The sequence below is a fragment of the Theropithecus gelada genome, chromosome 1 (genome assembly GCF_003255815.1).
Source record: "Theropithecus gelada isolate Dixy chromosome 1, Tgel_1.0, whole genome shotgun sequence".
Lineage (NCBI taxonomy): Eukaryota > Metazoa > Chordata > Mammalia > Primates > Cercopithecidae > Theropithecus > Theropithecus gelada.
The window spans coordinates 209,807,163-209,829,335 of record NC_037668.1 but is presented as its reverse complement, the minus strand read 5'-3'; the positions used below and the strand labels follow the sequence as shown (position 1 = coordinate 209,829,335).

The 22,173-nt window shown below is 44.3% G+C and overlaps 1 protein-coding gene across 2 annotated transcripts in view; it reads left to right on the top strand.

Annotated features, from left to right (window-relative positions):
- The window catches only part of NID1 (nidogen 1), a 96,772-nt gene that overhangs the window by 5,355 nt on the left and 69,244 nt on the right, over window positions 1–22,173 (top strand). For both annotated transcript variants that reach the window (XM_025389440.1, XM_025389433.1), the window contains exons 2-3: window positions 15,890–16,189; window positions 19,357–19,583. In XM_025389440.1, the coding sequence (XP_025245225.1) occupies window positions 15,890–16,189; window positions 19,357–19,583 (527 nt within the window). The remainder of the gene's footprint in view (window positions 1–15,889; window positions 16,190–19,356; window positions 19,584–22,173) is intronic.

Sequence of the window (22,173 nt, the reverse complement as noted above, 5' to 3'; positions counted from 1 at the left end):
AAGCCCATTTTGGCTAATATGGTAGCCACTAGCCCTATGTAGGTATCTAAATTTGTTTTTATTACAATTAAATACTATGAAAATTTCAGTCTTTCAGTCACACTAGCTGCATTCCAAGTGCTCAATACCCTCATCTCTAAAGTCCAATTTATCTTGGATCTCTAATATTTTATTTTATTTTATTTTATTTTAATTTGAGATGGAGTCTCACTCTGTCGCACATGCTGGAGTGCAGTGGCGCAATCTCTCCTTACAGCAACCTCCGCCTCTCAGGTTCAAGCGATTCTCCTGCCTCAGCCTCCTGAGTAACTGGGGCTACAGGCGTCTGCCACCACACCCTAATTTTTGTGTTTTTAGTAGGGATGGGGTTTTGCCAAGTTGGCCAGGCTGGTCTCGAACTTCTGACCCCAGGTGATCTGCCTGCCTTGGCCTCCCAAAGTGCTGGGATTACAGGCATGAGCCACCGAGCCTGGCCTCTAATATTTTTTTGATTGACTGAGTACATTAATTTTTTCAGGACATTGGGTATTATTTTTTGTAAATTGCAGTGCAGTGTTAACATCTGTCATATATTCATTCCACAGATGTTCAACTTCTTGCCTAACAGTGCTAGGCTTTGGGGATAGAGATTGAAAACACCACCAGTGTTGCCACTGCCCTCATAGAGTGTAAGGTCTAGTGAGGAAGATAGACATTAAATCAATAATTACGCCTACATTGTGATGAGTTCAGGGCGGGGATATATTGGGGTGAAAGCTGAACTGATTGGAGAGATAGGTGAGCCTCCCCCAGGAGAGCTGAGATCAGGGGGTGAGTGGAGTTTCACTATGAGGAAAGGGGAGGAGGCAGGAGGATGGTTCCAAGGAGGAGGAGGAAGCATGACCGCATGTGAGACCCTGTCCCTTGAAAGGAACAGGAGCTTGGTGTGTCCTAGGAATGGAAAAGTGGATGGGAGCGCAAGGCAGTGGCGTCAGATGAACTTGGAGAGCTCAACAGGGGTGGATCCCGTAGCGCCTGGTAACTCAGACCTTGCCACTCCCAGCCTAAAGCCCTCTAAGGGTTTCCTTTGTGCTTAATGAAATCCAAACTCCTCACGCTGCATGGTCTGCAAAGCCTCAAGTGGCCCAGGCTTGCCGGTCGCTCCGCCCACATGGCTTCCCATGTCCGCCTCATGTGCCAGGCTGCAGCCACCCTGGCCTTCTTTCTCTTCCTTGGCCATGGCCAGCTCATCCCATCCGGGTCAGGGGACCTCTCCTCTCCTTTCTGACGGAGACACCCGCCCCAAGCTCCCTGGGGCTGCGCCCTCCTGTGGTCAGGCCTCTGCTCACATGCAGCCTCTTCAGGGCGGGGCCCTTCCCCATCCACCCCCTCGCTGTCTCCTTCCCCTCATAGCATGTCTAATCACCTAACATTAGTTTGTTTGCTTTTTGTGTTTTTGAGATAGAGCCTCACTATGTTACCCAGGCTGGTCTCAAACTTCTGGGCCCAAGTGATCCTCCCACCTCAGCCTGGCTGATTGTTTAAAATTTCATTTGTTTGTTGCCGGTCTCCCCCGTTAGAGTCTGAGCCCCATGAGTGCATGCCCACCATGTTCACCACCATCTGCTGGGTACTAAGGATCGAGCCCGTGGAATATAGTGAGTGCTCTGTTATGATCTGTTGAATGAATGAATGAATGAAAGCCTGTTAGGATTTTAAAAATTTTATTCTATGAACCAATGAGGAGCCATTAGAGATTTCTTTCTTTCTTTTTTTTTTTTTTTTTTCTGAGATGGTGTTTCGCTCTTATTGCCCAGGCTGGAGTGCAATGGCGTGATCTCGGCTCACCACAACCTCTGCCTCCCAGGTTCAAGAAGAGATTCTCCTGCCTCAGCCTCCTGAGTAGCTGTGATTACAAGCATGTGTCACCACGCCCGACTAATTTTGTATTTTTAGTAGAGACAGGGCATGTTGGTCAGGCTGGTCTCGAACTCCTGACCTCAAGTGAGACGCCCACCTCGGCCTTCCAGTGTTGGAATTACAGGCATGAGCCACCGTGCCCGGCCATTAGAGATTTCTAAGTAGATGGCTGACACGATTTAACTTTAAAAGATTATCATTTTCTTCAACATTTTTTTCAACAAATAAATGGCATGGTGGGGAAGAAGGAGGGAGACCTGGTGTGGGTTAAAGGAGACTTCAGAGACTTGTTGACCAAATGCAAGTGAGGACTTTGTTTCAGTCTGATTAAGACAAATCGGCCGTAAAAAGGTATCTTTGAGACAAACTGCATTTCCAGAAGAGGTATGCATGCAAATGTGTAGATTTCATTTCTCTTGGGTACATACCTAGGACTGGAATTCCTGGGTCATATGGTAACTCTGTGTTTAATATTTTAAGGAACCGTCCAAGTGTTTTCCAAAGTGACAGCACCATCTGACATTCCCACCAAAAATATATGAGGGTTCTGATTTCTCGACATCCTCACCAACATTTCTTATTTCTGACTTTTTGATTTATAGCCATCCCAGCGGGTGTGAAGTGCTGTGTTGTGAATCTGATTTGCATTTCTCTGATGGCTGATGATGTCAAGAATCTTTTCATGCACTCACTGGCCATTTGTGTATCTTCTTTGGAGAAATGCCTGTTCAAATCCTTTGGTCATTTAAAAAAGTTGTTTTTTTTTTTTTAATGGTTGAGTAGGGCATCTTTCAACAAAAATACTTCATAAATGAGACCAGCCTGGTCAACAGGGTGGAACCCCATCTCTACTAAAAATACAAAAATCAGCTAGGTATGGTGCCACGCACCTGTAACCTCAGCTACTCAGGAGGCTGAGGCAGGAGAATCTCTTGAACCTGGGAGGCAGAGGTTGCAGTGAGCTGAGATCATGCCACTGCACTCCAGCCTGGGTGACAGAGTGAGACCGAGAATCTGTCTCAAAAAAAAAAGAAAAAAAGAGAGAGAGAGAGAAGAATCCTTCATAAATGAAGCTGTATTTTTCACATTGGATAACAGCAGGCAAGTGATGTCTGATTATTGCTTGACTTGCCATGCTAAGATTAATACCTGGTGTTAAGGAGATTACAGCCAGATCATGCCTGTCAAGTTATATTTTTCCCCACATGAGCAGCAACTGAGTTATAGGGTGACACTCACTTTGGCCTTATCATCTATTTCCTTGCCCACCAACCTTTCACCTAATAGTTTTAGCATCCATTGATGATCTTTGCCTGAAACAGTAATTAAATTAAAGGTTGCAGGATGCTGTTTTATTTTGTTTTGCTGGTTGCTTGTTTCCGTCATTCTTTCTGCATATATTAGCTGGCATATTCTGTAAAGAGGTTTTCCTCATCAACCGTGACTTTTGGGTAACACTGATATACTGTTCCTTCTGGAAAGACAGATAAATACTTAACTCTTTTCCTGTAATTTTTTATGTTTAAGTTAAGGAATTTGTGTAATACAGTACTAGGCTCCAATTGCCACAGGTAAACTTCTGATATCTATATTCAGGTTGTTAAGGAGAAACATGTGTCTCCCCAGAGATTGGGGGTCTTACACCCCAAGGCCCTTGGTGTGGCATCCTCAAGGGCTACTTCTTTGATAGACACACGAGTAGTTAAAATTTAAAGAACCCAACAATTTTTTTTTTTCCCAGTCAAATTTAGCCTGGGGGGTTGTATATCAACTTTAAGGATACTAATACTAATGAGTTCTGATAACCCACTACCATCGGACAAGCCCCAATCATTTTTAAATGTTGGAAAGTAATCTCAGGTAGAAATTTTCTGCAGAAGAGAGGGGTAACTGATCCAAAGTCACTTGGACATTCACTGGATTAAGTTGAAAATGTTGACTCATCTCTATTACTCTTATGTCAGAGGCATGTGAACAAGAGCAACTCCATCTTGAACAGGGGCTGGGTAAAATGAGGCTGAGACCTACTGGACTGCATTCCCTGATGGTTAAGGCATTCTAAGTCAAAGGATGAGGTAGCAGGTCATCACAAGATACAGGTCACGAAGACCTTCCTGATAAGACAGGTTGCAGTAAAGAAGCCCGCCAAAATCTATCAAAACCAAGATAGCGATGAGAGTGACCTCTGGTCGTCCTCACTGCTACACTCCCACCAGCGTCATGACAGTTTACAAATGCCGTGGCAACATCAGGAAGCTACCCTATATGGTCTAAAAAGGGAGGTATGAATAATCCACCCCTTGTTTAGCGTATCATCAAGAAATAGCCATAAAAACGGGCTACTAGCAGCCCATGGGGCCGCTCTGTCTATGGCGTAACAATTCTTTTTTTTTTTTTTGAGACTGAGTCTCACTCTGTCGCCCAGGCTGGAGTGCAGTGGGACGATCTCAGCTCTCTGCAACCTCCACCTCCCAGGTTCACACCATTCTCCCACCTCAGCCTCCTGAGTAGCTGGGACTACAGGAGCCCGCCACCTCGCCCAGCTAATTTTTGTATTTTTAGTAGAGACGGGGTTTCACCATGTTGGCCAGGATGGTCTCGATCTCTTGGGCCTTGTGATCCGCTCGCCTCGGCCTCCCAGAGTGCTAGGATTACAGGCGTGAGCCATGGCACCCAGCTGCTGTTCTTTATTCCTTTACTTTCTTAATAAACTTGCTTTCACTTTATGGACTTGCCCTGAATTCTTTCTTGTGTAAGATCCAAGAACCCTTTCTGAGGGTCTGGATCGGGATCCCTTTCTGGTAACCCTTAGATTGTTCCTCAGCTTTATTTACTAATCCTTTTGCTTCTATTTCTATTTCATGCCAGAGTCATTTCTTCTGTGGAGTTAATGGGAATCACTTGCAATTTGTACTTGGAATTTTGTTCTGGCACTTATAGTGTTTGATCTTAGGCAAGTTACATAAACTGAAACTCACTTTTTCTCAAAGAGTGAGAATGATATTAATCTTTACTAGGTTTAATGAGATAACTACAGTAAAAATGCTTTGTAAACTGTAAAGTGCCTTGCAAATGGATTAGGCTCCAGGTCCACTTGTGGGCTCTAGGCTGAAATTAATCAGTCTCCACTTTGATTGTGTCCCGGATTTGCCTATTTTCTGGACTTCCTTTTTGTGTTTTACGTTTTTTTGGATTCATTTTGTTTTCCAGCTTTTCGTAGCTGCCCAGTCACTAACTTTGAAGCCATCCCAAAAAACATTGCAACTTGCATGACTTTTGCCCCCAGTGTGTCTAAACTAGGCAGCCAAGTGTAACAGAAAGAACATGGGTTATGGACTCCAGCAGATGTGGATTCCGATCTTGGTTCCATCACTTGCTGGCTGTGTGACATTAAAGCTAAATTAAAATCTCTTGTCATTTCCTTGTCTGTTTCAAGTATGTGAAAACAGGGATGATTGTACTAAATGCCTGTTGTATGATATTTAAAAGATAAAAAGAGCCTTAGTAAAGGACCTCAACATTAGGTGACAGCCAATGTTTGCTGGTTTCCACTCTTTATGTTAAATTATTTTAAGTTCCCGTTGCCTCCCACCCATGGAGTTTGCTTTTGCAAGTTTCACTGTCTTCTCAGTACAGCGATTTGCATTTGTAAAAGGACGCTGTTTTTTTCTTATTTGTTTCTACCTCAAGTATTCTCTAAACACACGTTTTGGAGAAGGCTCCCCCCAAACTATTGCAGGCCGCTTTCTGCCCTGGGGACTGTTACTAGGCTCATTTAAGCCCCCCCAAAATGGCTGTTGTTTCACTTTTTCAGGGTGTATTTGGACATAAGAAATCTAACATAAATTATAAATTTTTTGAGCATCTGCATATAGACTTTCTCCAGTGATTCTTACTGTCTGAAAGTTCACGTGAAAGAAGAAATGAGACAGGAAATGCTTTCTAAGATGGCAAACGCCCTCCCATTATAAGTTAGGTGCTCTGTCCATCCCCTTCTTGTCAGTTGGGTTGAAACAATTGTACATAAGTGGTTCCAGCTGTTACCCATGTGGTGCTTGGCATTTTCACCCTGGGTTTTTTTGTGATCTAATTGACATACTCTGCCCTAGGGCAGCTGGATGAAAAGTCGTATTGTTTTTCTGTGTTTTTTGGGGTGAGTGGGAAGACATGGTTCTGTAAAGGGGCATTAGTTTTACTAGCCACATAGTGAGCTGAAGTTTAACTTTGCTAAAGGAACTTTTTTCCAGTGTGAACTGATATTGTAAGCAGTATTTCAGGGAAATATTTACATTGCTCAACATGTTGGACATAGCTGTTTTTCAGTAAAGAAGTTTTTACTCCTTAATGCAAATTCACAAAGAGCCTCACCTTGGCAATATTTGGTTACCTTAAGTTACCTTAAGATGATAGTATTACATTATTATTATCAGCAGCACTCTCAGTGATTCAGACGGGCTTTCTCAGAAATGCATTCACCCCATGAGGGTTTTGCAATATGATCAATATAGCAAGGAATGTGCTGCTGCCATTGGGAGTCAGGGGTCTAAGATGCCAAGTGCAAACTTAGAGAGAGAGGCAGACAGAAAGAAACATGTGATAAACCTTGGTTGGGAGGTCAGAAAGCCTTCACAAGGGAAAATGAGACTTGGCCAAGCACATGAGCTGAGGATTATCAAGAAGGCTTTTCGAGGTTTTCCCTTCCCTTCCCTTCCCTTCCCTTCCCTTCCCTTCCCCTCCCCTCCCCTCCCCTCCCCTTTCTTTCCTTCTTCTTTCCTTTCTTTCTTTCCTTCTGTCTTACTCTGTTGCCCAGGCTGGAGTGCAGTGGCGAGATTTCAGCTCATTGCACCTTCAGCCTCCCGAGTAGCTGGGATTACTGGTGTGCATGATCATGCATGGCTAATTTTTGTATTTTTAGTAGAGACAGGGTTTCACCATGTTGGTCAGGCTGGGCTCAAACTCCTGACCTCAGGTGATCCGCCCACCTCAGCCTCCCAAAGTGCTGGGATTACAAGCGTGAGCCACCACACTCAGCTGAGGAGGTTTTCAAGAAGGAGGGAATCGTAGATCCAAAAGCATGTAGTGTTAACTAGGAGAGACACCATGGAGAGTTTGGAGAATCAAAAGCAATCTAAAATTTTTTTTCTGGCACATTTCTCCTCTAGCCTTTTACTCACCAACATTCATAAAAACTAAATCGTGGTCTCGGGCCGGGCGCGGTGGCTCACGCCTGTAATCCCAGCACTTTGGGAGGCCGAGGCAGGCGGATCACGAGGTCAGGAGATCGAGACCATCCTGGCTAACACAGTGAAACCCCGTCTCTACTAAAAATACAAAAAATTAGCCGGGCGCGGTGGTGGGCGCCTGTAGTCCCAGCTACTTGGGAGGCTGAGGCAGGAGAATGGCGTGAACCCGGGAGGCGGAGCTTGCAGTGAGCCGAGATCGCGCCACTGCACTCCAGCCTGGGTGACAGAGCAAGACTCTGTCTCAAAAAAAAAAAAAAACTAAATCGTGGTCTCATAATCCATGTACTCTTTTGAGACGGAGTCTCTCTCTGTCACCCAGGCTGGAGTGCAGTGGTGCAATCTCAGCTCACTGCAACCTCCGCCTCCCGGGTTCAAGCGATTCTCCTGCCTCAGCCTCCTGAGTAGCTGAGATTACAGGTGCCCACCACCACGCCTGGCTAATTTTTGTATTTTTAGTAGAGATGAGATTTCACTATATTGGTCAGGCTGGTCTCAAACTCCTGACCTCAGGTGATCCACCTGCTTTGGCCTCCCAAAGTGCTGGGATTATAAGCATGAGCCACTGTGCCCAGCCTGGTGTACTTTTTAAACTAGTACAAATGTAGTGAACAGAAAGTAATACTGGCGACTGCTGTGTAATACTTAGGTTTCATGATTTCTTTTTTCTGGACTCAGGGCACTGTATGGGGTCCCTCAGGTTCTGTAACTTTTGATTAGTTTTAATGACAAAATCTGCTTTCACCAGCACCATCTTCTGCTCATTAATGTGGTCTAATGTGCCCAGTGCAACTAACACTCCTGTGTCCCTGGGAGGGGAGTGGCAGTGGTAGTAAAGTCTGGGGAAGGAAGAAATTCAAAGATCATGAGGGATGGAGGTAGAGAGTGGAATGATGGTTACCAGACGCTGCGAAGGGTAGGGTAGGGGATGAAAAGAGGTTGGTTAATGGGTACAAACATCCAGTTCAATAGAAGGAGTAAGTTCTAGTGTTTGATAGCATAGTAGAGTGACTATAGTTAACAAATATTGTATATTTCAAAATGGCTAGAAAGGAAGCTTTGAAATGTTCCCAATGCAAAGAAATGATAAATGTTTGAGGTGGTTAATTTCCTAATTATCCTGATTTGATCATTACACATTGTATGCATGTATCACAATATATAGTCCACATGTACCCCATAAATATGTACAAATATGATGCATCAGTACAAATAAAATAATAAAGTGGATCTTCACCGACACAAAAAGGACAGTGAAGGAGTCCCGCTTCTTCATTTTAGCTTTGTTGCTTGTGCTTTTGGTGTCATGTCCAAAATGTTATTGTGAAGATCAATATCAAGGGGCTTTTTCCTTAATGTTTTCTTCCAGGAGTTTTATAGTTTCAGGTCTTACATTTAATTCTCCAATCCATTGTGGGTTAATTTCTGTGAGTGCTATAAAATAGGGGTCCATTTTCATTCTTTTGCAGGAGGATATCCAATTTTCCCAGCACTGTTTATTGGAGAGACTGCCTTTTCTCATTGTGTGTTCCTGGTGACCTTGTCAAATGCTAGTTGACTGTAAATATGTGGGTTCACCTCTGGGCTCTCAGTTCTGTCCTGTTGATCTATCACGGCTATCTGTGATAGCTTTGCTAGCCAACTTGATTGTGGTATTCATTTCACAACATATACCTGTATCAAATCACGTTGTACACCCTAAACTTATACACGTTTGTTTGTCAGTTATACTTCAATAAACCTGGAAAAACAAAACCAAACAAAAACAAGGACAATGAGCCACAGGCCCCACTGACAGAGAATGTTAGTCTTGGCTTATCTATTAGAACCATTTGCCCTTCTTTGCTGAATTTCAGATCAATCAGGTTTGTTATACTTTTTTTTTTTCAATTTTTTACTCTATTTTTGTTTTTTGAAATGGAGTCTCACTCTGTTACCCAGGCTGGAGTGCAGTGGCGTGATCTTGACTCATTGCAAACTCCACCCCTTGGATTCAAGTGATTCTCATGCCTCAGCCTTCCCAGTAGCTAGAATTACAGGTGTGGTTAGCCACCGCACCAGGCCTGTTATATGGTTTTTAAAAATAAACTTTTATTATGAAAAATTTCAAATATACTAAAAAATATAATGAACTCCCCTGTATTCATTACCAGCTCCAACAAGTAGCAATTTGAGACTAATCTTCTTTCATTGATGTCCTCACTTATTCCTAATGTTCCCTCCCCATCCCAAACTGAATTATTTTTAAGCAAATCCCAAATATTTTATCTTTTTGTAAATGTTTCAGAATGTACCTCAAAAGAAAAGACTCTTTAGGCCGAGCCCAGTGGCTCATACCTATAATCCCAGTACTTTGGGAGGCCAAGGTGGGTGGATAGCTTGAGCTCAGGAGTTCCAGACTAGCCTGGCCAACATGGTGAAACACTGTCTCCACTAAAAATAGACAAATTAGCCAGGTGTGGTGACACACACCTGTAATCCCAGCTACTTGGGAGGCTGAGGCAGAAGAATCGCTTGAACCTAGGAGGTGGAGGTTGCAGTGAGCCGAGACTGCACCACTGCACTCCAGCCTGGGTGACAGAGTGAGATTGTCTCAAAAAAAGAAGATTCTTTAAAAAAACAAAATAGTAAAATCATGATCATACTTTAAGAAATGATAATAATTCCTTAATATTGTCGAATGGTGCAAATATTGTCTAATATTGTGCAAATGGTTTCATGAAATGTTTTATTTTGCTTTTCAGTTGATTGGTTTAAATCAGGGCCCAGACAAAGCCTACACATTGCATTTGGTAGATGTGTCTCTTAGGACTTTTGTTTTGAGATGAGGTTTTGCTCTTGTAGCCCAGACTGGAGTGCAATGACATGGTCTTGGCTCACTGCAACCTCCGCCTCCCAGGTTCAAGTGATTCTCCTGCCTCAGCTTCCTAAGTAGCTGGGATTACAGGCACCTGCTACCATGCCCAGCTAATTTTTGTATTTTTAGTAGAGACGGGGTTTCACCATGTTGGCCAGGCTGCTCTCCAACTCCTGACCACAGGTGATCTGCCCGCCTTCACCTCCCAAAATACTGGGATTATAGGAGCAAGTCACCTTGCCTAGCTATCTCTTAGAACTTTTAAAATCTACAGGTCCTCCCCCAATCCCCAGCTCTTTTTTTTTCTTTAAAATTTATTTGTCAAGAAACTAGGTATTTCTCCATTTTAGTGCTTTATATTCTGGATTTTGCTGATTGCATCCCATTGTGTCCATTAGCATGTTCTTTTGTCTCCTATATTTCCTGTAAACTGGCATTTAGATCTGGAGACATGACTGAATTCAAGTTATGCACTTTTTATTTTAGTAATTGGCATTTTACTCCAGTGGCAAGAACGGCAGTAATGCATAGTTCTCTGACCCTTCATATCACCTACAACTGAGCTCACCCTCAGGCCTTATTTCTAAAATAACCTGGGTACACAGGTCTTATCCTGCTTTGAACCTACCTGTCCCCTATGTTGGAGGAAGTCAAGAAGTGGGGAGACTCGTATGTATCAGACCATGTGTAAGCTCTGGAACTACCGTGGTGACCAAGACAAATAGAGTGCCTGACCCTGAAGAAATGACCACATGGTGGGGAGAATAGCCGGAACCTACCAATAGGCAGGAAGAAGACATATCAGGGGCTGGGGGTGTGAGGGAAGGCAGAAAGGAGTGAGTGGAAGATGCTTCCACTGGAGGGGATGCCAGGAAGCTCTGAGAAGGCACTATTTCAGCTGAGGAATAAGGATAAGAAGGGCCAGTCATGTGACTAAGGAGGTGGTGGGGTTGGGCGGGGGCGTGCTGGTGGTAGCTGAGATGGAGAAAGTGCCATATACAGTAACTTCTCACTTACCATTGTGGATAGGTTCTTGGATACTGTGGCTTTAAGCTAAAAATGCGTAACTAAACCGATTTGACTGTAGGGTAATTGACAGAAACAACATTTAAGTTCCTATGGCTTATTTCTGGTCAGGAACACATCACCAAAATTCCCATAAAGCCCAAAACACTTCTAGTATTAAACATTGAAATAAATAAATGTGAGCTATACATACATTTAAGATGAATAAAAACAACCAAGGTATTATTTACCCAATTTTTGATGAATCAGTGAATAATGGAGGTCATGGTGGTAGTGGGATCAGACAAGGAAGAAATGTTCGCAAAGCAACATTGTCAGCACTTCTGATCCATGAAGTTCAAAAACAAACAATCACAAATCCGACAGCTTGCTGAGTGCTTTTATACAGCATAATTTATTGGTGTGCATTTGGGTGATTATTCGTACTTGATGCATTTTCATTCTGTGATAATTTGTATTCATTCATTCATTTTCCAGCTGCTTATTCCAGTTCAGAGTGGAGGGTGGCCGGAGCCCATCCCAGCAGCTCAGTGTGCCAGGCAGGAGCCACCCTGGACAGGATGCTGTCCTATCGCAAGAGGGCTCCCACACACCCACACTCATTCACCATCAGACAGTTTAGACGCGCCAGTTCACCCAGCTTTGGCATAGCTTTGGGATGGGGAAGGAAGCCAGAGTACCCAGAGAAAACCTACGCAGACATGGGGAGAACACGGACACACAGATGGTGGCTCCAGCCGGGAATAGATTTTTTTTTTTTTTCTCATCAACATTATAACAAAACAACGTTGAATGCAATGAAGTTATTTGAGGACCTGCTGTAGTTGGAGATAGGACATGCAGCGTGGGTGGTGAGAAAGCGGAAGGAACCAGGACCCACTTCCAGGTTTCCTGGCTTCACCAACTGAGCCAATGTTGGTGATGGCCTGGGCATCAGTGGCCGCACGGGCCTGAGGACTCCCCAGCCCAGTCCCCTTGGGGATTGTGCTCGAGTCTGTGCCTCCTTCCGCCTGAGTGCCTGTGTCCCTTCCCTTTTTGCTCCCTGCCCTTCTGCTGTTGAGTTGCCCAATGTTACTTTCAAAAGATGGAGAAAAGGAACAAGGCTGATAGGAGCATCACGCATTTGACAGACTTTGCAAAATGAGACTTGCACCCAAGTAGACGGGAATATTGTTCATCAACTTTGCTATTAACTGTTACTTCCAGGAAAAAGAAGTTTACAGGGTAGAAGTTTAAAGCTAAGAATTCAGTGAAACTTCTGGCCATTCTGCACGTTATATTTATCTTTGAAGTCATCTTTCTTCATTATCACAGACGATTGAGCTGAATGTTCAGTAAAACCAGCTGAAAAATAATTTTCCAATGCCAATACTAATGAGGGTTACATGACCGTTGTCCAAAGCATTTGCAGTGCTGCATGACATTTGTCTAAAAACCTGACTCTTAAAACACTCCTTGTGAAAACAGAAATAATCCCATGCCTAGAAGACACTGAGAGTGTTTTCAAAATTATTGGACTGATTTAAATTTCTTTTTTTTTTGAGACGGAGCTTTGCTCTGTCACCCAGGCTGGAGTGCAGTGGCGTGATCTCGGCTCACTGCAAGCTCCACCTCCCGGGTTCACGCCATTTTCCTGCCCCAGCCTCCCGAGTAGCCAGGACTACAGGCGCCGCCACCTTGCCCGGCTAATTTTTTATATTTTTAGTAGAGATGGGGTTTCACCGTGTTAGCCAGGACAGTCTCCATCTCCTGACCTCGCGATCTGCCCACCTCGGCCTCCCAAAGTGCTTGGATTACAGGCATGAGCCACTACGCCCGGCCTGGACTGATTTAAATTTCACTGGAAAACAGCTTTGTAAAACTAAATTGTCTGGATGTGGCCTCCCTGTGATCACTTCCCACCAGCAGCTGCTCACTGCCAACTTCTGGCGGCTGAAGAGAGTGAGCCGTTTCCCACGCTCCCACACGGCAGCTCCCTGGGATGCTTGTGCTAGGAGATGCTTGGGTCCCTGGAAGGGAGACAGAGGGACCAGCTGGGAGAAGCCCCTTGTCTGACTCCCTTCTCCGCAGCCTGCCAGTATCTTCTAGAAAAGCTTTGCTGGTGCCTGGTGATGATGGAAAACATGTCACCCAAAGAGTTAATAACCCATAACATGTGGTTAAAAGAGGAGGTTTTGTTGTCTGCATTTCACTCTCAGAGCTCTGGTTCCAATCCTCACCTGGGAGCCAATTGGTTCTGTACATTGAACCTTTTTATTAATAACAAGTTTTTGGCATATTGAGAGTTTGCTCTTTAGTTCCTCTCTCTTTTTCTGCCCCTGCCCTCTCCTCTAGTAATGAGGTGTGAAGAGACTGAGGGATAAGACCCTGGGAGGAGGAGGAGGAAAGGGAGGGGGAGGGGGAGGGGGAGGGAAACAAGTGGCCTGGAAAATCCACTGGCCTTCTAACAACTGAGGGTTGCTATTCTGGACTCGTGTTTTTCCAATCTGTAGCTCTTAAAGTGTAACATAAAGTACAGTTTGCAAAATCTCTCCCTTTTGATTAGGGAATCTTTTTCTTTCTCTTTTCCCTTCCTCCCTCCCTCCCTCCCTCCCTCCCTCCCTTCCTTTCCTTCCTTCCTTCCTTCCTTCCTTCCTTCCTTCCTTCCTTCCTTCCTTCCTTCCTTCCTTCCTTCCTTCCTTCCTTCCTTCTTTCCTTCCTTCTTTTCCCTCCTTCCTTCCTTCCTTCCTTCTTTTTTTCCTTCTTTCTTTCCTTTTTTTTTTTTGAGACAGTCTTGCTCTGTTGCCCAGGCTGGAATGCATCAGTGCGATCTCAGCTCACTGCAGCCTCCGCCTCCTGGGCTCAAGCGATTCTCCTGCCTCAGTCTCCCAAGTAACTGGGACTGCAGGCGCTTGCCACCATGCCTGGCCAATTTTTTTTTGTATTTTTAATAGAGACAGGGTTTTGCCATGTTGGCCAGGCTGGTCTCGAACTCCTGCCCTCAGGTGATCCACCCATCTCCACTTCCCAAAGTGTTGGGATTACAGGTGTGAGCCACAGCGCCCAGCTAGGGGTTTTTTTCTTTCAGTTCACAGATTATCTAAGGAAAATTATCACTGGCTTGGTCTTCCATGTCATCAGTGGATTGTGTACTAACAAGAAAGTGAGGGGGTGTTAGACCTCGTTGGTGAGCCTGAGTGCCCCCACACCAAGGGGCGGTTTGCCATAATATCTCAGGGGCCCTTTTCCCATTTTCCCAAGGAGAATGGGTTTTAGCTGAGTATGAACACTGATATCGTTTTTTTTTTTTTTTTTTTTTTAAACGGAATTTCTCTCATTGCCCAGGCTGGAGTGCAATGGAGCTATCTCGGCTCACTGCAACCCCCACCTCCCAGGCTCAAGTGATTCTCCTACCTCAGTCTCCCGAGTACCTGGGATTACAGGCATGTGCCACCATGCCTAGCTAATTTTGTATTTTTATTAGAGACGGGGTTTCACCATGTTGGTCAGGCTGGTCTCAAACTCCTGACCTCAGGTAATCCACCCGCCTCGGCCTCCCAAAGTGCTGAGATTACAGGTATGAGCCACCACACCCGGCCACTGATATCTTTTAATAGGCAGTTATAACTGATTTCAAGGAGGCAGTTCATGAAGTAATTAAAAGGACCAGTTTTGGAAAAGGACCAATTTTGCAGTCAGACTCCGTGGGTTCAAATCCCAGTGTTGCCACTTGTTACTTGGTAACTTTGGACACATTGATGAATTTGCCTAATTTTCCCCATCAGAAAAATATGGATATTAGTAGTTCTTAGTGTTTGTTTTTTTGTTTTTTTTTTTCCTGAGACGGAGTCTTGCTCTGTTGCCCAAGCTGGAATGCAGTGGCACGGTCTCGGCTCATTGCAACCTCTGCCTTCTGGGTTCAAGTGATTCTCCTGCCTCAGCCTACCGAGTAGCTGGGATTACAGGTGTCTGCCACCACACACCCGGCTAATTTTTGAATTTTTAGTAGAGACGGTGTTTCACCATGTTGGCCAGGCTGGTTTTAAACTCCCGACCTCGTGATCTGCCCACCTCGGCCTCCCAAAGTGCTGGGATTACAGGCGTAAGCCACCACGCCGGCCAGCAGTACCTAGTCTTAAGTTCTTCTGAGCATTAGATATTAGTAAAATGCCTGGAACATGGTGAGTATTCAGTAAATATTAGCTATTATCCTGACACATTAAAGTATTCAAAATAATTAGTGATACCATAATGCCCCATACAGATTTGCTTCTTGACACTATATTGTGTCGTCATCTCTTTGTGTCAGTCCTTTCTCTTATCCTTCTGGATTGTGGGTTTCTTAAAAGGTGGGGGCTGGACCTTAACCATTTTTTTCTTTTTTTTTTTTTTTTTTGAGACAAGGGTTCACTCTGTCACCCAGGCTGGCGTGCAGTGGTGTGATCATGGCTCATTGCAGCCTTGATTGCCCAGGGCTTAAGCAATCCTCCCAGCTCAGCCTCCCAGTTAGCTGGGACTGCAGGCCCGTTCTACCAAGCCTGGCTAATTTTTGGTATTTTTGTGTAGAGATGGGATCTCACTTTGATGCCCAGGCTCCCAACCATTTTTGTACGCACACCAATTAGCAGTCCTGGTAGGGAGTGATTACTCCCTTTTTCGAGTAAATTCACTGGGATTTGAATAATGACTCTTGTTCTCTTTTCACACAGCCTGTTATGCCTAGAAAAGAATGCTGGGGTCTGCAGTTCAGGCTCGTATCTCTCTCAGATTCTGTTGTATTTTACATAGCATGGGTACTGGTGACAGTATTCTGGGAGTGGGCACTCAGTCTTACTGAGAAAGGACCCGTTTCTGCATATTCCTTTTAACCACACTTGGTTTTCTACAGGTCACCACAAATGGCATCATTGCTACGAGTGAACCCCCGGCCAAAGAATCCCATCCCGGGCTCTTCCCACCAACATTCGGTGCAATCGGCCCTTTCCTGGCAGACTTGGACACGACGGATGGCCTGGGGAAGGTTTATTATCGAGAAGACTTATCCCCCTCCATCACTCAGCGGGCAGCAGAGTGTGTCCACAGAGGGTTCCCAGAGATCTCTTTCCAACCTAGTAGTGCGGTGGTTGTCACTTGGGAATCTGTGGCCCCCTACCAAGGGCCCAGCAGGGAGCCGGACCAGGAAGGCAAGGTAAGCACTCCTCCAGGTCCAAATGCAGGTGAGCAGACACACTGGCTCCATACACTTTGGTTTCACGGTTTGTGCTGCTTGGACATACATTATACACCACTGATAAAGACAGGAAATCCAAAGCGAAATCTAGTAGGCTGGTTCCTGCAGGTCCTAAACCTCCAAAAGCTGATCTGCAAGGTTGTATAACTATGTTTCAATGACAAGTAGACATAAAGAAAGCCAGCTCCTGGTAAGACAGCTACGTGGCAAAAATGGCATTGATAAATGGCATCCCCTGGCTGCTCTTACCTCAGGTGGCAGACAGTGGAAGGATAGTTTCTTTCCTTTCCCCTTTCCCCTCCCCTCCCCTCCCCTCCCCTTTCCTTTCCTTTCTTTTCCTTTCCTTTTTCTTTCTCCTTCTTTCCTTCCTTCCCTCTCTCTCTCTTTCTTCTTTCTTTTTCTTTTTTTTTTTGAGATGAAGTCTCTCTCTGTCACCCAGGTTGGAGTGCAGTGACACGATCTCAGCTCATTGCAGCTTCCATCTCCCAGGTTCAAGCAATTCTTGTGCCTCAGCCTCCCTAGTAGCTGGGATTACAGGCACGCACCACCACACTGGCTAATTTTTGTATTTTTAGTAGAGACGGGGTTTCACCACATTGGCCAGGCTGGTCTCAAACTGCTGACCTCAAATGATCCACCCACCTTGGCCTCCCAAAGTTCTGGGATTACAGGTGTGAGCCACGGAGCCTGGCTAGAAGGATAGTTTCTGATTAGAGAAATTATTAATATGAAACAAAAGGTGAAAATAGCAAAGTACTCCTGAGGTATGCAAAGATAGAAAGGTAAAGCCCAGACTCTAGTTGGGGAGATAAGGATCATTTGGACCATGTGAGTGGTTCAAAACCCAAGTATTATCATAACCCAGGGTTGGCACCTCCGTGGGCACAGTCATCAGGGAGGGCTTGAAGGACCAGGCTGTAGAGCACCGGCTTGCCCTTGAAGGGAACAGGGCCTTTTAGTAGGTCAGGAACTCATTGCTAGGCCTGAAGTGACTTTTTAGGGCAGGCCTCGATTTTCCCTTGGAAAAATAATTTCTTTCTATCATAACTTCACTTTTATAGGATAATGAGGAAGAGAGAAACCTAATGGGTCCCAGAGCACTTCATATAAATGGGAGGTATTTCGGGCTGGTGGTTCCTAAAGTGTCTACTGCAAAACACCAGTCCCACAAGATAGTCCTTGAGGAAAAGGCCTTCTAGTTTGGGAAATGCTAAAACTGTATCTCCCTCTTGGTGATTCACCCTGAAAAGTCCTGCAGTCAGGAAACTTGCAACTTGCCTGATGCTGTTTTTTTGTTTTTTTGTTTTTTTTGAGACAGAGTCTTGCTCTGTCACCCAGGCTGGAGTGCAGTGGTGCCATCTTGGCTCACTGCAATCTCCATCTCCCGGGTTCAAGCGATTCTCCTGCCTCAGCCTCCCAAGTAGCTGGGACTAAGGGCGTGAGCCACCATTCCAGCCTTGCCGAATATTGTTTAACTGAGCAGTCTCCAACCCTGTGACCATACCTCTTCCCTTCCCCCGCTCCATAAAGGTTACATTACATCCCACAGAGCACACTTTGGGAAAGTCTGTTATGGGCCTGCATGACACATTTTGCTTGCCAACTGTTATCTGTCTGAGTGCCAAATTTCAAAACAGCTTAAATGTTAAATGTCTCAACTGCCTCCCTTTCACTTGGGGATAAACGCCCAGCCCCTTGGTATGGAGCCCTTGCCTGCCTCTTGGGCCTAATCTGTTCCACCTCCACATACCCTTTGTAGCCGCTGTACCAGATTACATGTAATTCCCTGACCTTGCCCTCGCTCTTTTTTTTAAATCCACAGTATCTTGCACAGGCTGTCCTCTCTGCTTGGGACATCCCCTCTGTGACCCCCCTACAAGTGGCAGCTTCCTCCTGCTTGTTCATTCAGACTGGGCCCTCCCGTGAGGCCTTGACCAACCACAGCCTCCTGGCATGGGACGCGCTCCCACCCCTCCTGGCATGGGACGCTTCCTCTTACAGCTCCTGCAGCGCTTTGCAAATGTTTCGATTACAGACTGCAACCTCAGGTTTTACAATGTTTTGTTCAAATGTCAGCCTTCCCATCTAGACCGTAGATTCTTGAGTGCAGGGACCACATATTTTTTTCTTCACATCCACAGAGCTCAGGACGATGCCTGGCATGTTGGAAAGGTACTAATATTTAAAGAATACTTTCTCTGTGTCTGATCGTTCTTTCTTTCTTATTCTTTTTTTGAGATAAAGTTTCACTCTTGTCGCCCAGGCTGGAGTACAATGGCATGATCTCAGCTCACCACAACCTCCACCTCCCAGGTTCAAGCGATTCTTCTGCCTCAGCCTGCCAAGTAGCTGGGATTATAGGCATGCGCCACCACGCCCGGTTAATTTTTTGTATCTTTAGTAGAGATGGGGTTTCACCATGTTGGCCAGGCTGGTCTTGAACTCCTGACCTCATGATCCGCCCGCCTTGGCCTCCCAAAGTGCTGAGATTTCAGGCATGAGCTACCGGCATGTGCCTGCTCTTTCATATGTGACCTCATGTAGTCTTCCTCATTTCTGTGAAGGAGGTGGTTTTATCTCCATTTTACAGATGCAAACATCGAGGCTTAGGGAACTCAAGTATCATGCCCAAGGTCACATAATAATGAGTAGAGCAAAGATTTGGATCCAAGTCTGTTTTCTCCCAAATCTCATGTTTTTCTTTTTTTTCCTACTGTATGGTGCTTGGGTTCAATAAATGTTTGTTAAATGATGAATGTGGTTGAATATGTTAACAGCCATGGAAACAAATTCTGTGGGTAAAAATTTCCTAAATTGCATGAGATTTTAGGCCACCATCTGGAGGTACCATCTGTATAATTTTTCGTTAACCTTAGGGCCACAGTTATGCAGAAGATATTTATGAATTAATCAGAAAATGTCATGTTGACCTAGTCTTAGGGATATTTCAGTGGAACTATCCCGGAATCTTTGGTTCTTGCTACAAAAGTTCTTCTTTTAGAATAAGGTGAAAATATTGCCATCTCTTTACAGCACTGTACACTTTATAGATAGTCTGGCAAATAACACATTTTAAGATCTATAGATATTTTTCCGAGTAACTGAATTTTAACTCATCTTCACAGAGAAACACGTTCCAGGCTGTTCTAGCCTCCTCTGATTCCAGCTCCTATGCCATTTTCCTTTATCCTGAAGATGGTCTGCAGTTCCATATGACATTCTCAAAGAAGGAAAACAACCAAGTTCCTGCCATGGTTGCATTCAGTCAAGGTTCAGTGGGATTCTTATGGAAGAGCAACGGAGCTTTTAATATATTTGCTAATGACAGAGAATCAATTGAAAATTTGGCCAAGTATGCTTTCTTTGTTCTTCAGTGGATTCTCCTCTTAATAATATTTTTTAATGTGGATAATGTAATGTGTATTATAGATCATTACCTAAAAATGTTCCTATGGATTTAAGTTTTACATATAAGTTTTGCATATAGTTTTTATATTATGAAATACTCTTTTTCTGATGAACTTAAGGAAATATATTTTTAAAATGAACAGATATCCTATTTTTTAGATATCATCCTCATTTAAAATAGTTTTTTTTTTTTTTTTTTTTTTTTTTGAGACAGAGCCTTACTCTGTTGCCCAAGCTGGAGTGCAATGGCGCGATCTCGACTCACTGCAACCTCCACCTCCCAGGTTCAAGTGATTCTCTCGCCTCAGCTTCCCAAGTAGCTGGGATTACAGGTGCACGCCACCATGCCCAGCTAATTTTTGTATTTTTAGTAGAGACAGGGTTTCACCATGTTGGCCAGGCTGGTCTCAAACTCCTGCCCTCAGGTGATCTGCCCGCCTCAGCCTCCCAAAGTGCTGGGATTACAGGCATGAGGCACCGTGCCCAGCCTTAAAAGAGTTTTTACCATTTTGCCTGTAAATACAGTTAGAAATAAGAGTTATTCAAACCTATCTCCTTCTTTGACCTCAAGGCTGAGAAAACCTTTTCCTTCACATTGACTACGGGGAAAATTCTTACAACAGAAATAGTGCTCTCAGGTTATGTTGTAGAATTTGACAAAAGGGGGAAAAGCCCAAATTGGTTTTTGAAAATTAAAACCTTTCCTCTCCCTTTATTCTTTAGAAACCAAGAGTGAATCCCCTAAAACCACCTTTTAACTTTATAGCATCAAATCTAGCTTGAATTCCTCTGCCCTTCACTTAGTGGTGTGCTGGTAAATGCTTAACAACTGGTTTTATGAGGGCAGGGGGAGCCCTGATTTATAGCATTTGCCTATTTCTGTGATGTAAATACTCCTACTATGGTCAATTTCAAGTTATTAACATCATGTCACTCAATGAAGAGTTCAGAAAACATGCACCATTATATATATTCTCACCATAAAGATACAATAGGCTTAATATATGTAATTTCAAGAGCATGGATAGCAGTATGAGAATTAGAATATGACGAGTTTTGAATATTTTTTCCTTTTAAAAAATATAAATTGTTTAATTGGAAGTTCATGTAATTTAATTGTTTAGAATGGCTGTGTTTAATAACTGGCTTGCAAGATTCCTAAAATTTTAACAGCCAGCTCTCACAAGTTAGTACAAATAAGCTCCCACACACCACTGTCTTTACTTGAATCCCAGGCAGATAAATTGATTAGACGTCCTAGTTATGCAGGACTTTGGTGATTTCTCATCCCCACCCCACCTCATTGTTTTGCTCAGTATTTTCCACTGAGTAATGTATGTCCCCTCTGTCCATTGTATAATATAATCATTTAATGTGATTTCTGATAGGAGCACTTCCAATCACAGACACAGAAGAATGGTAAAAATGGTGGAGGAAGAAGTAGAGATTAGGGATATTCTGCTATATTTTATAATTATAAAATGCTTTTGGATTTTGTATCTCATTTGCTTTTCACCACTTCCTTTAAGCACCAAAGGTAAACTGAGACTAGTCCAAGATCCCACAGCCAATGGAGATGGGATTTCTTTTTTTGTTGTTTTTGTTCTTTTTGTTTTGAGATGGAGTCTCGCTCTGTCCCCCAGGCTGGAGTGCAGTGGCGTGATCTCAGCTCACTGCAAGCTCTGCCTCCTGGGTTCACGCCATTCTCCTGCCTCAGCCTCCCGAGTAGCTGGGACTACAAGTGCCCGCTACCATGCCCGGCTAATTTTTTGTATTTTTAGTAGAGACAGGGTTTCACCATGTTAGCCAGGATGGTCTTGATCTCCTGACCTCGTGACCCACCTGCCTCAGCCTCCCAAAGTGCTGGGATTTCAGGCTTGAGCCACGGCGCCCAGCCCTGGAGTTGGGATTTCTAAAAAACCATGTCTGCAATGTTTTCATTCACACTTCTGACACCAAATGGGTGGGTTTTTTCCCCCCACACCAACCAATTCTCTGCACACCAGCTGGGTGTCCTACACTTCAGTTCAATTCTAGCACTGGCGATAGTGCAGACCCCACAGGTTAAGGGCTCAGTCCCACAGGACTGCCCCCACTTCAGATGCCAGTCCCAAGTCCTGTGTTTCCACCTGTACTTCTGACCAACAAGCTATAAATGGAGGGTTTTCATGACATGCTCCTCAGATTTGATAATTTGCTAGAATGGCTCATGTAACACAGAAAAATGCTTTACTATTACCAGTTCATTCTAAAGGATACAATTCGGGAACGACCAAATGGAAGACAGGCACAGGATGAGGTATGGGGAAGGGGTCAAGGTTTCCATGCCCTCTCTGAGTATACCACCCTTCCAGCACGTTGATGTATTCAACCCAGAAGCTCTCTGAACCTCATCATTTTAGGGTTTTTATGGTGGTTTGCATAGGCATGGTTGATTAAATCACTGATCATTGGTGATTGACTCAATCTCCAGCTCATCTCCCCTCCCTGAAGGCAGTGGGGAGAGCTGGACATTCCAACCCTTTAATCATGCC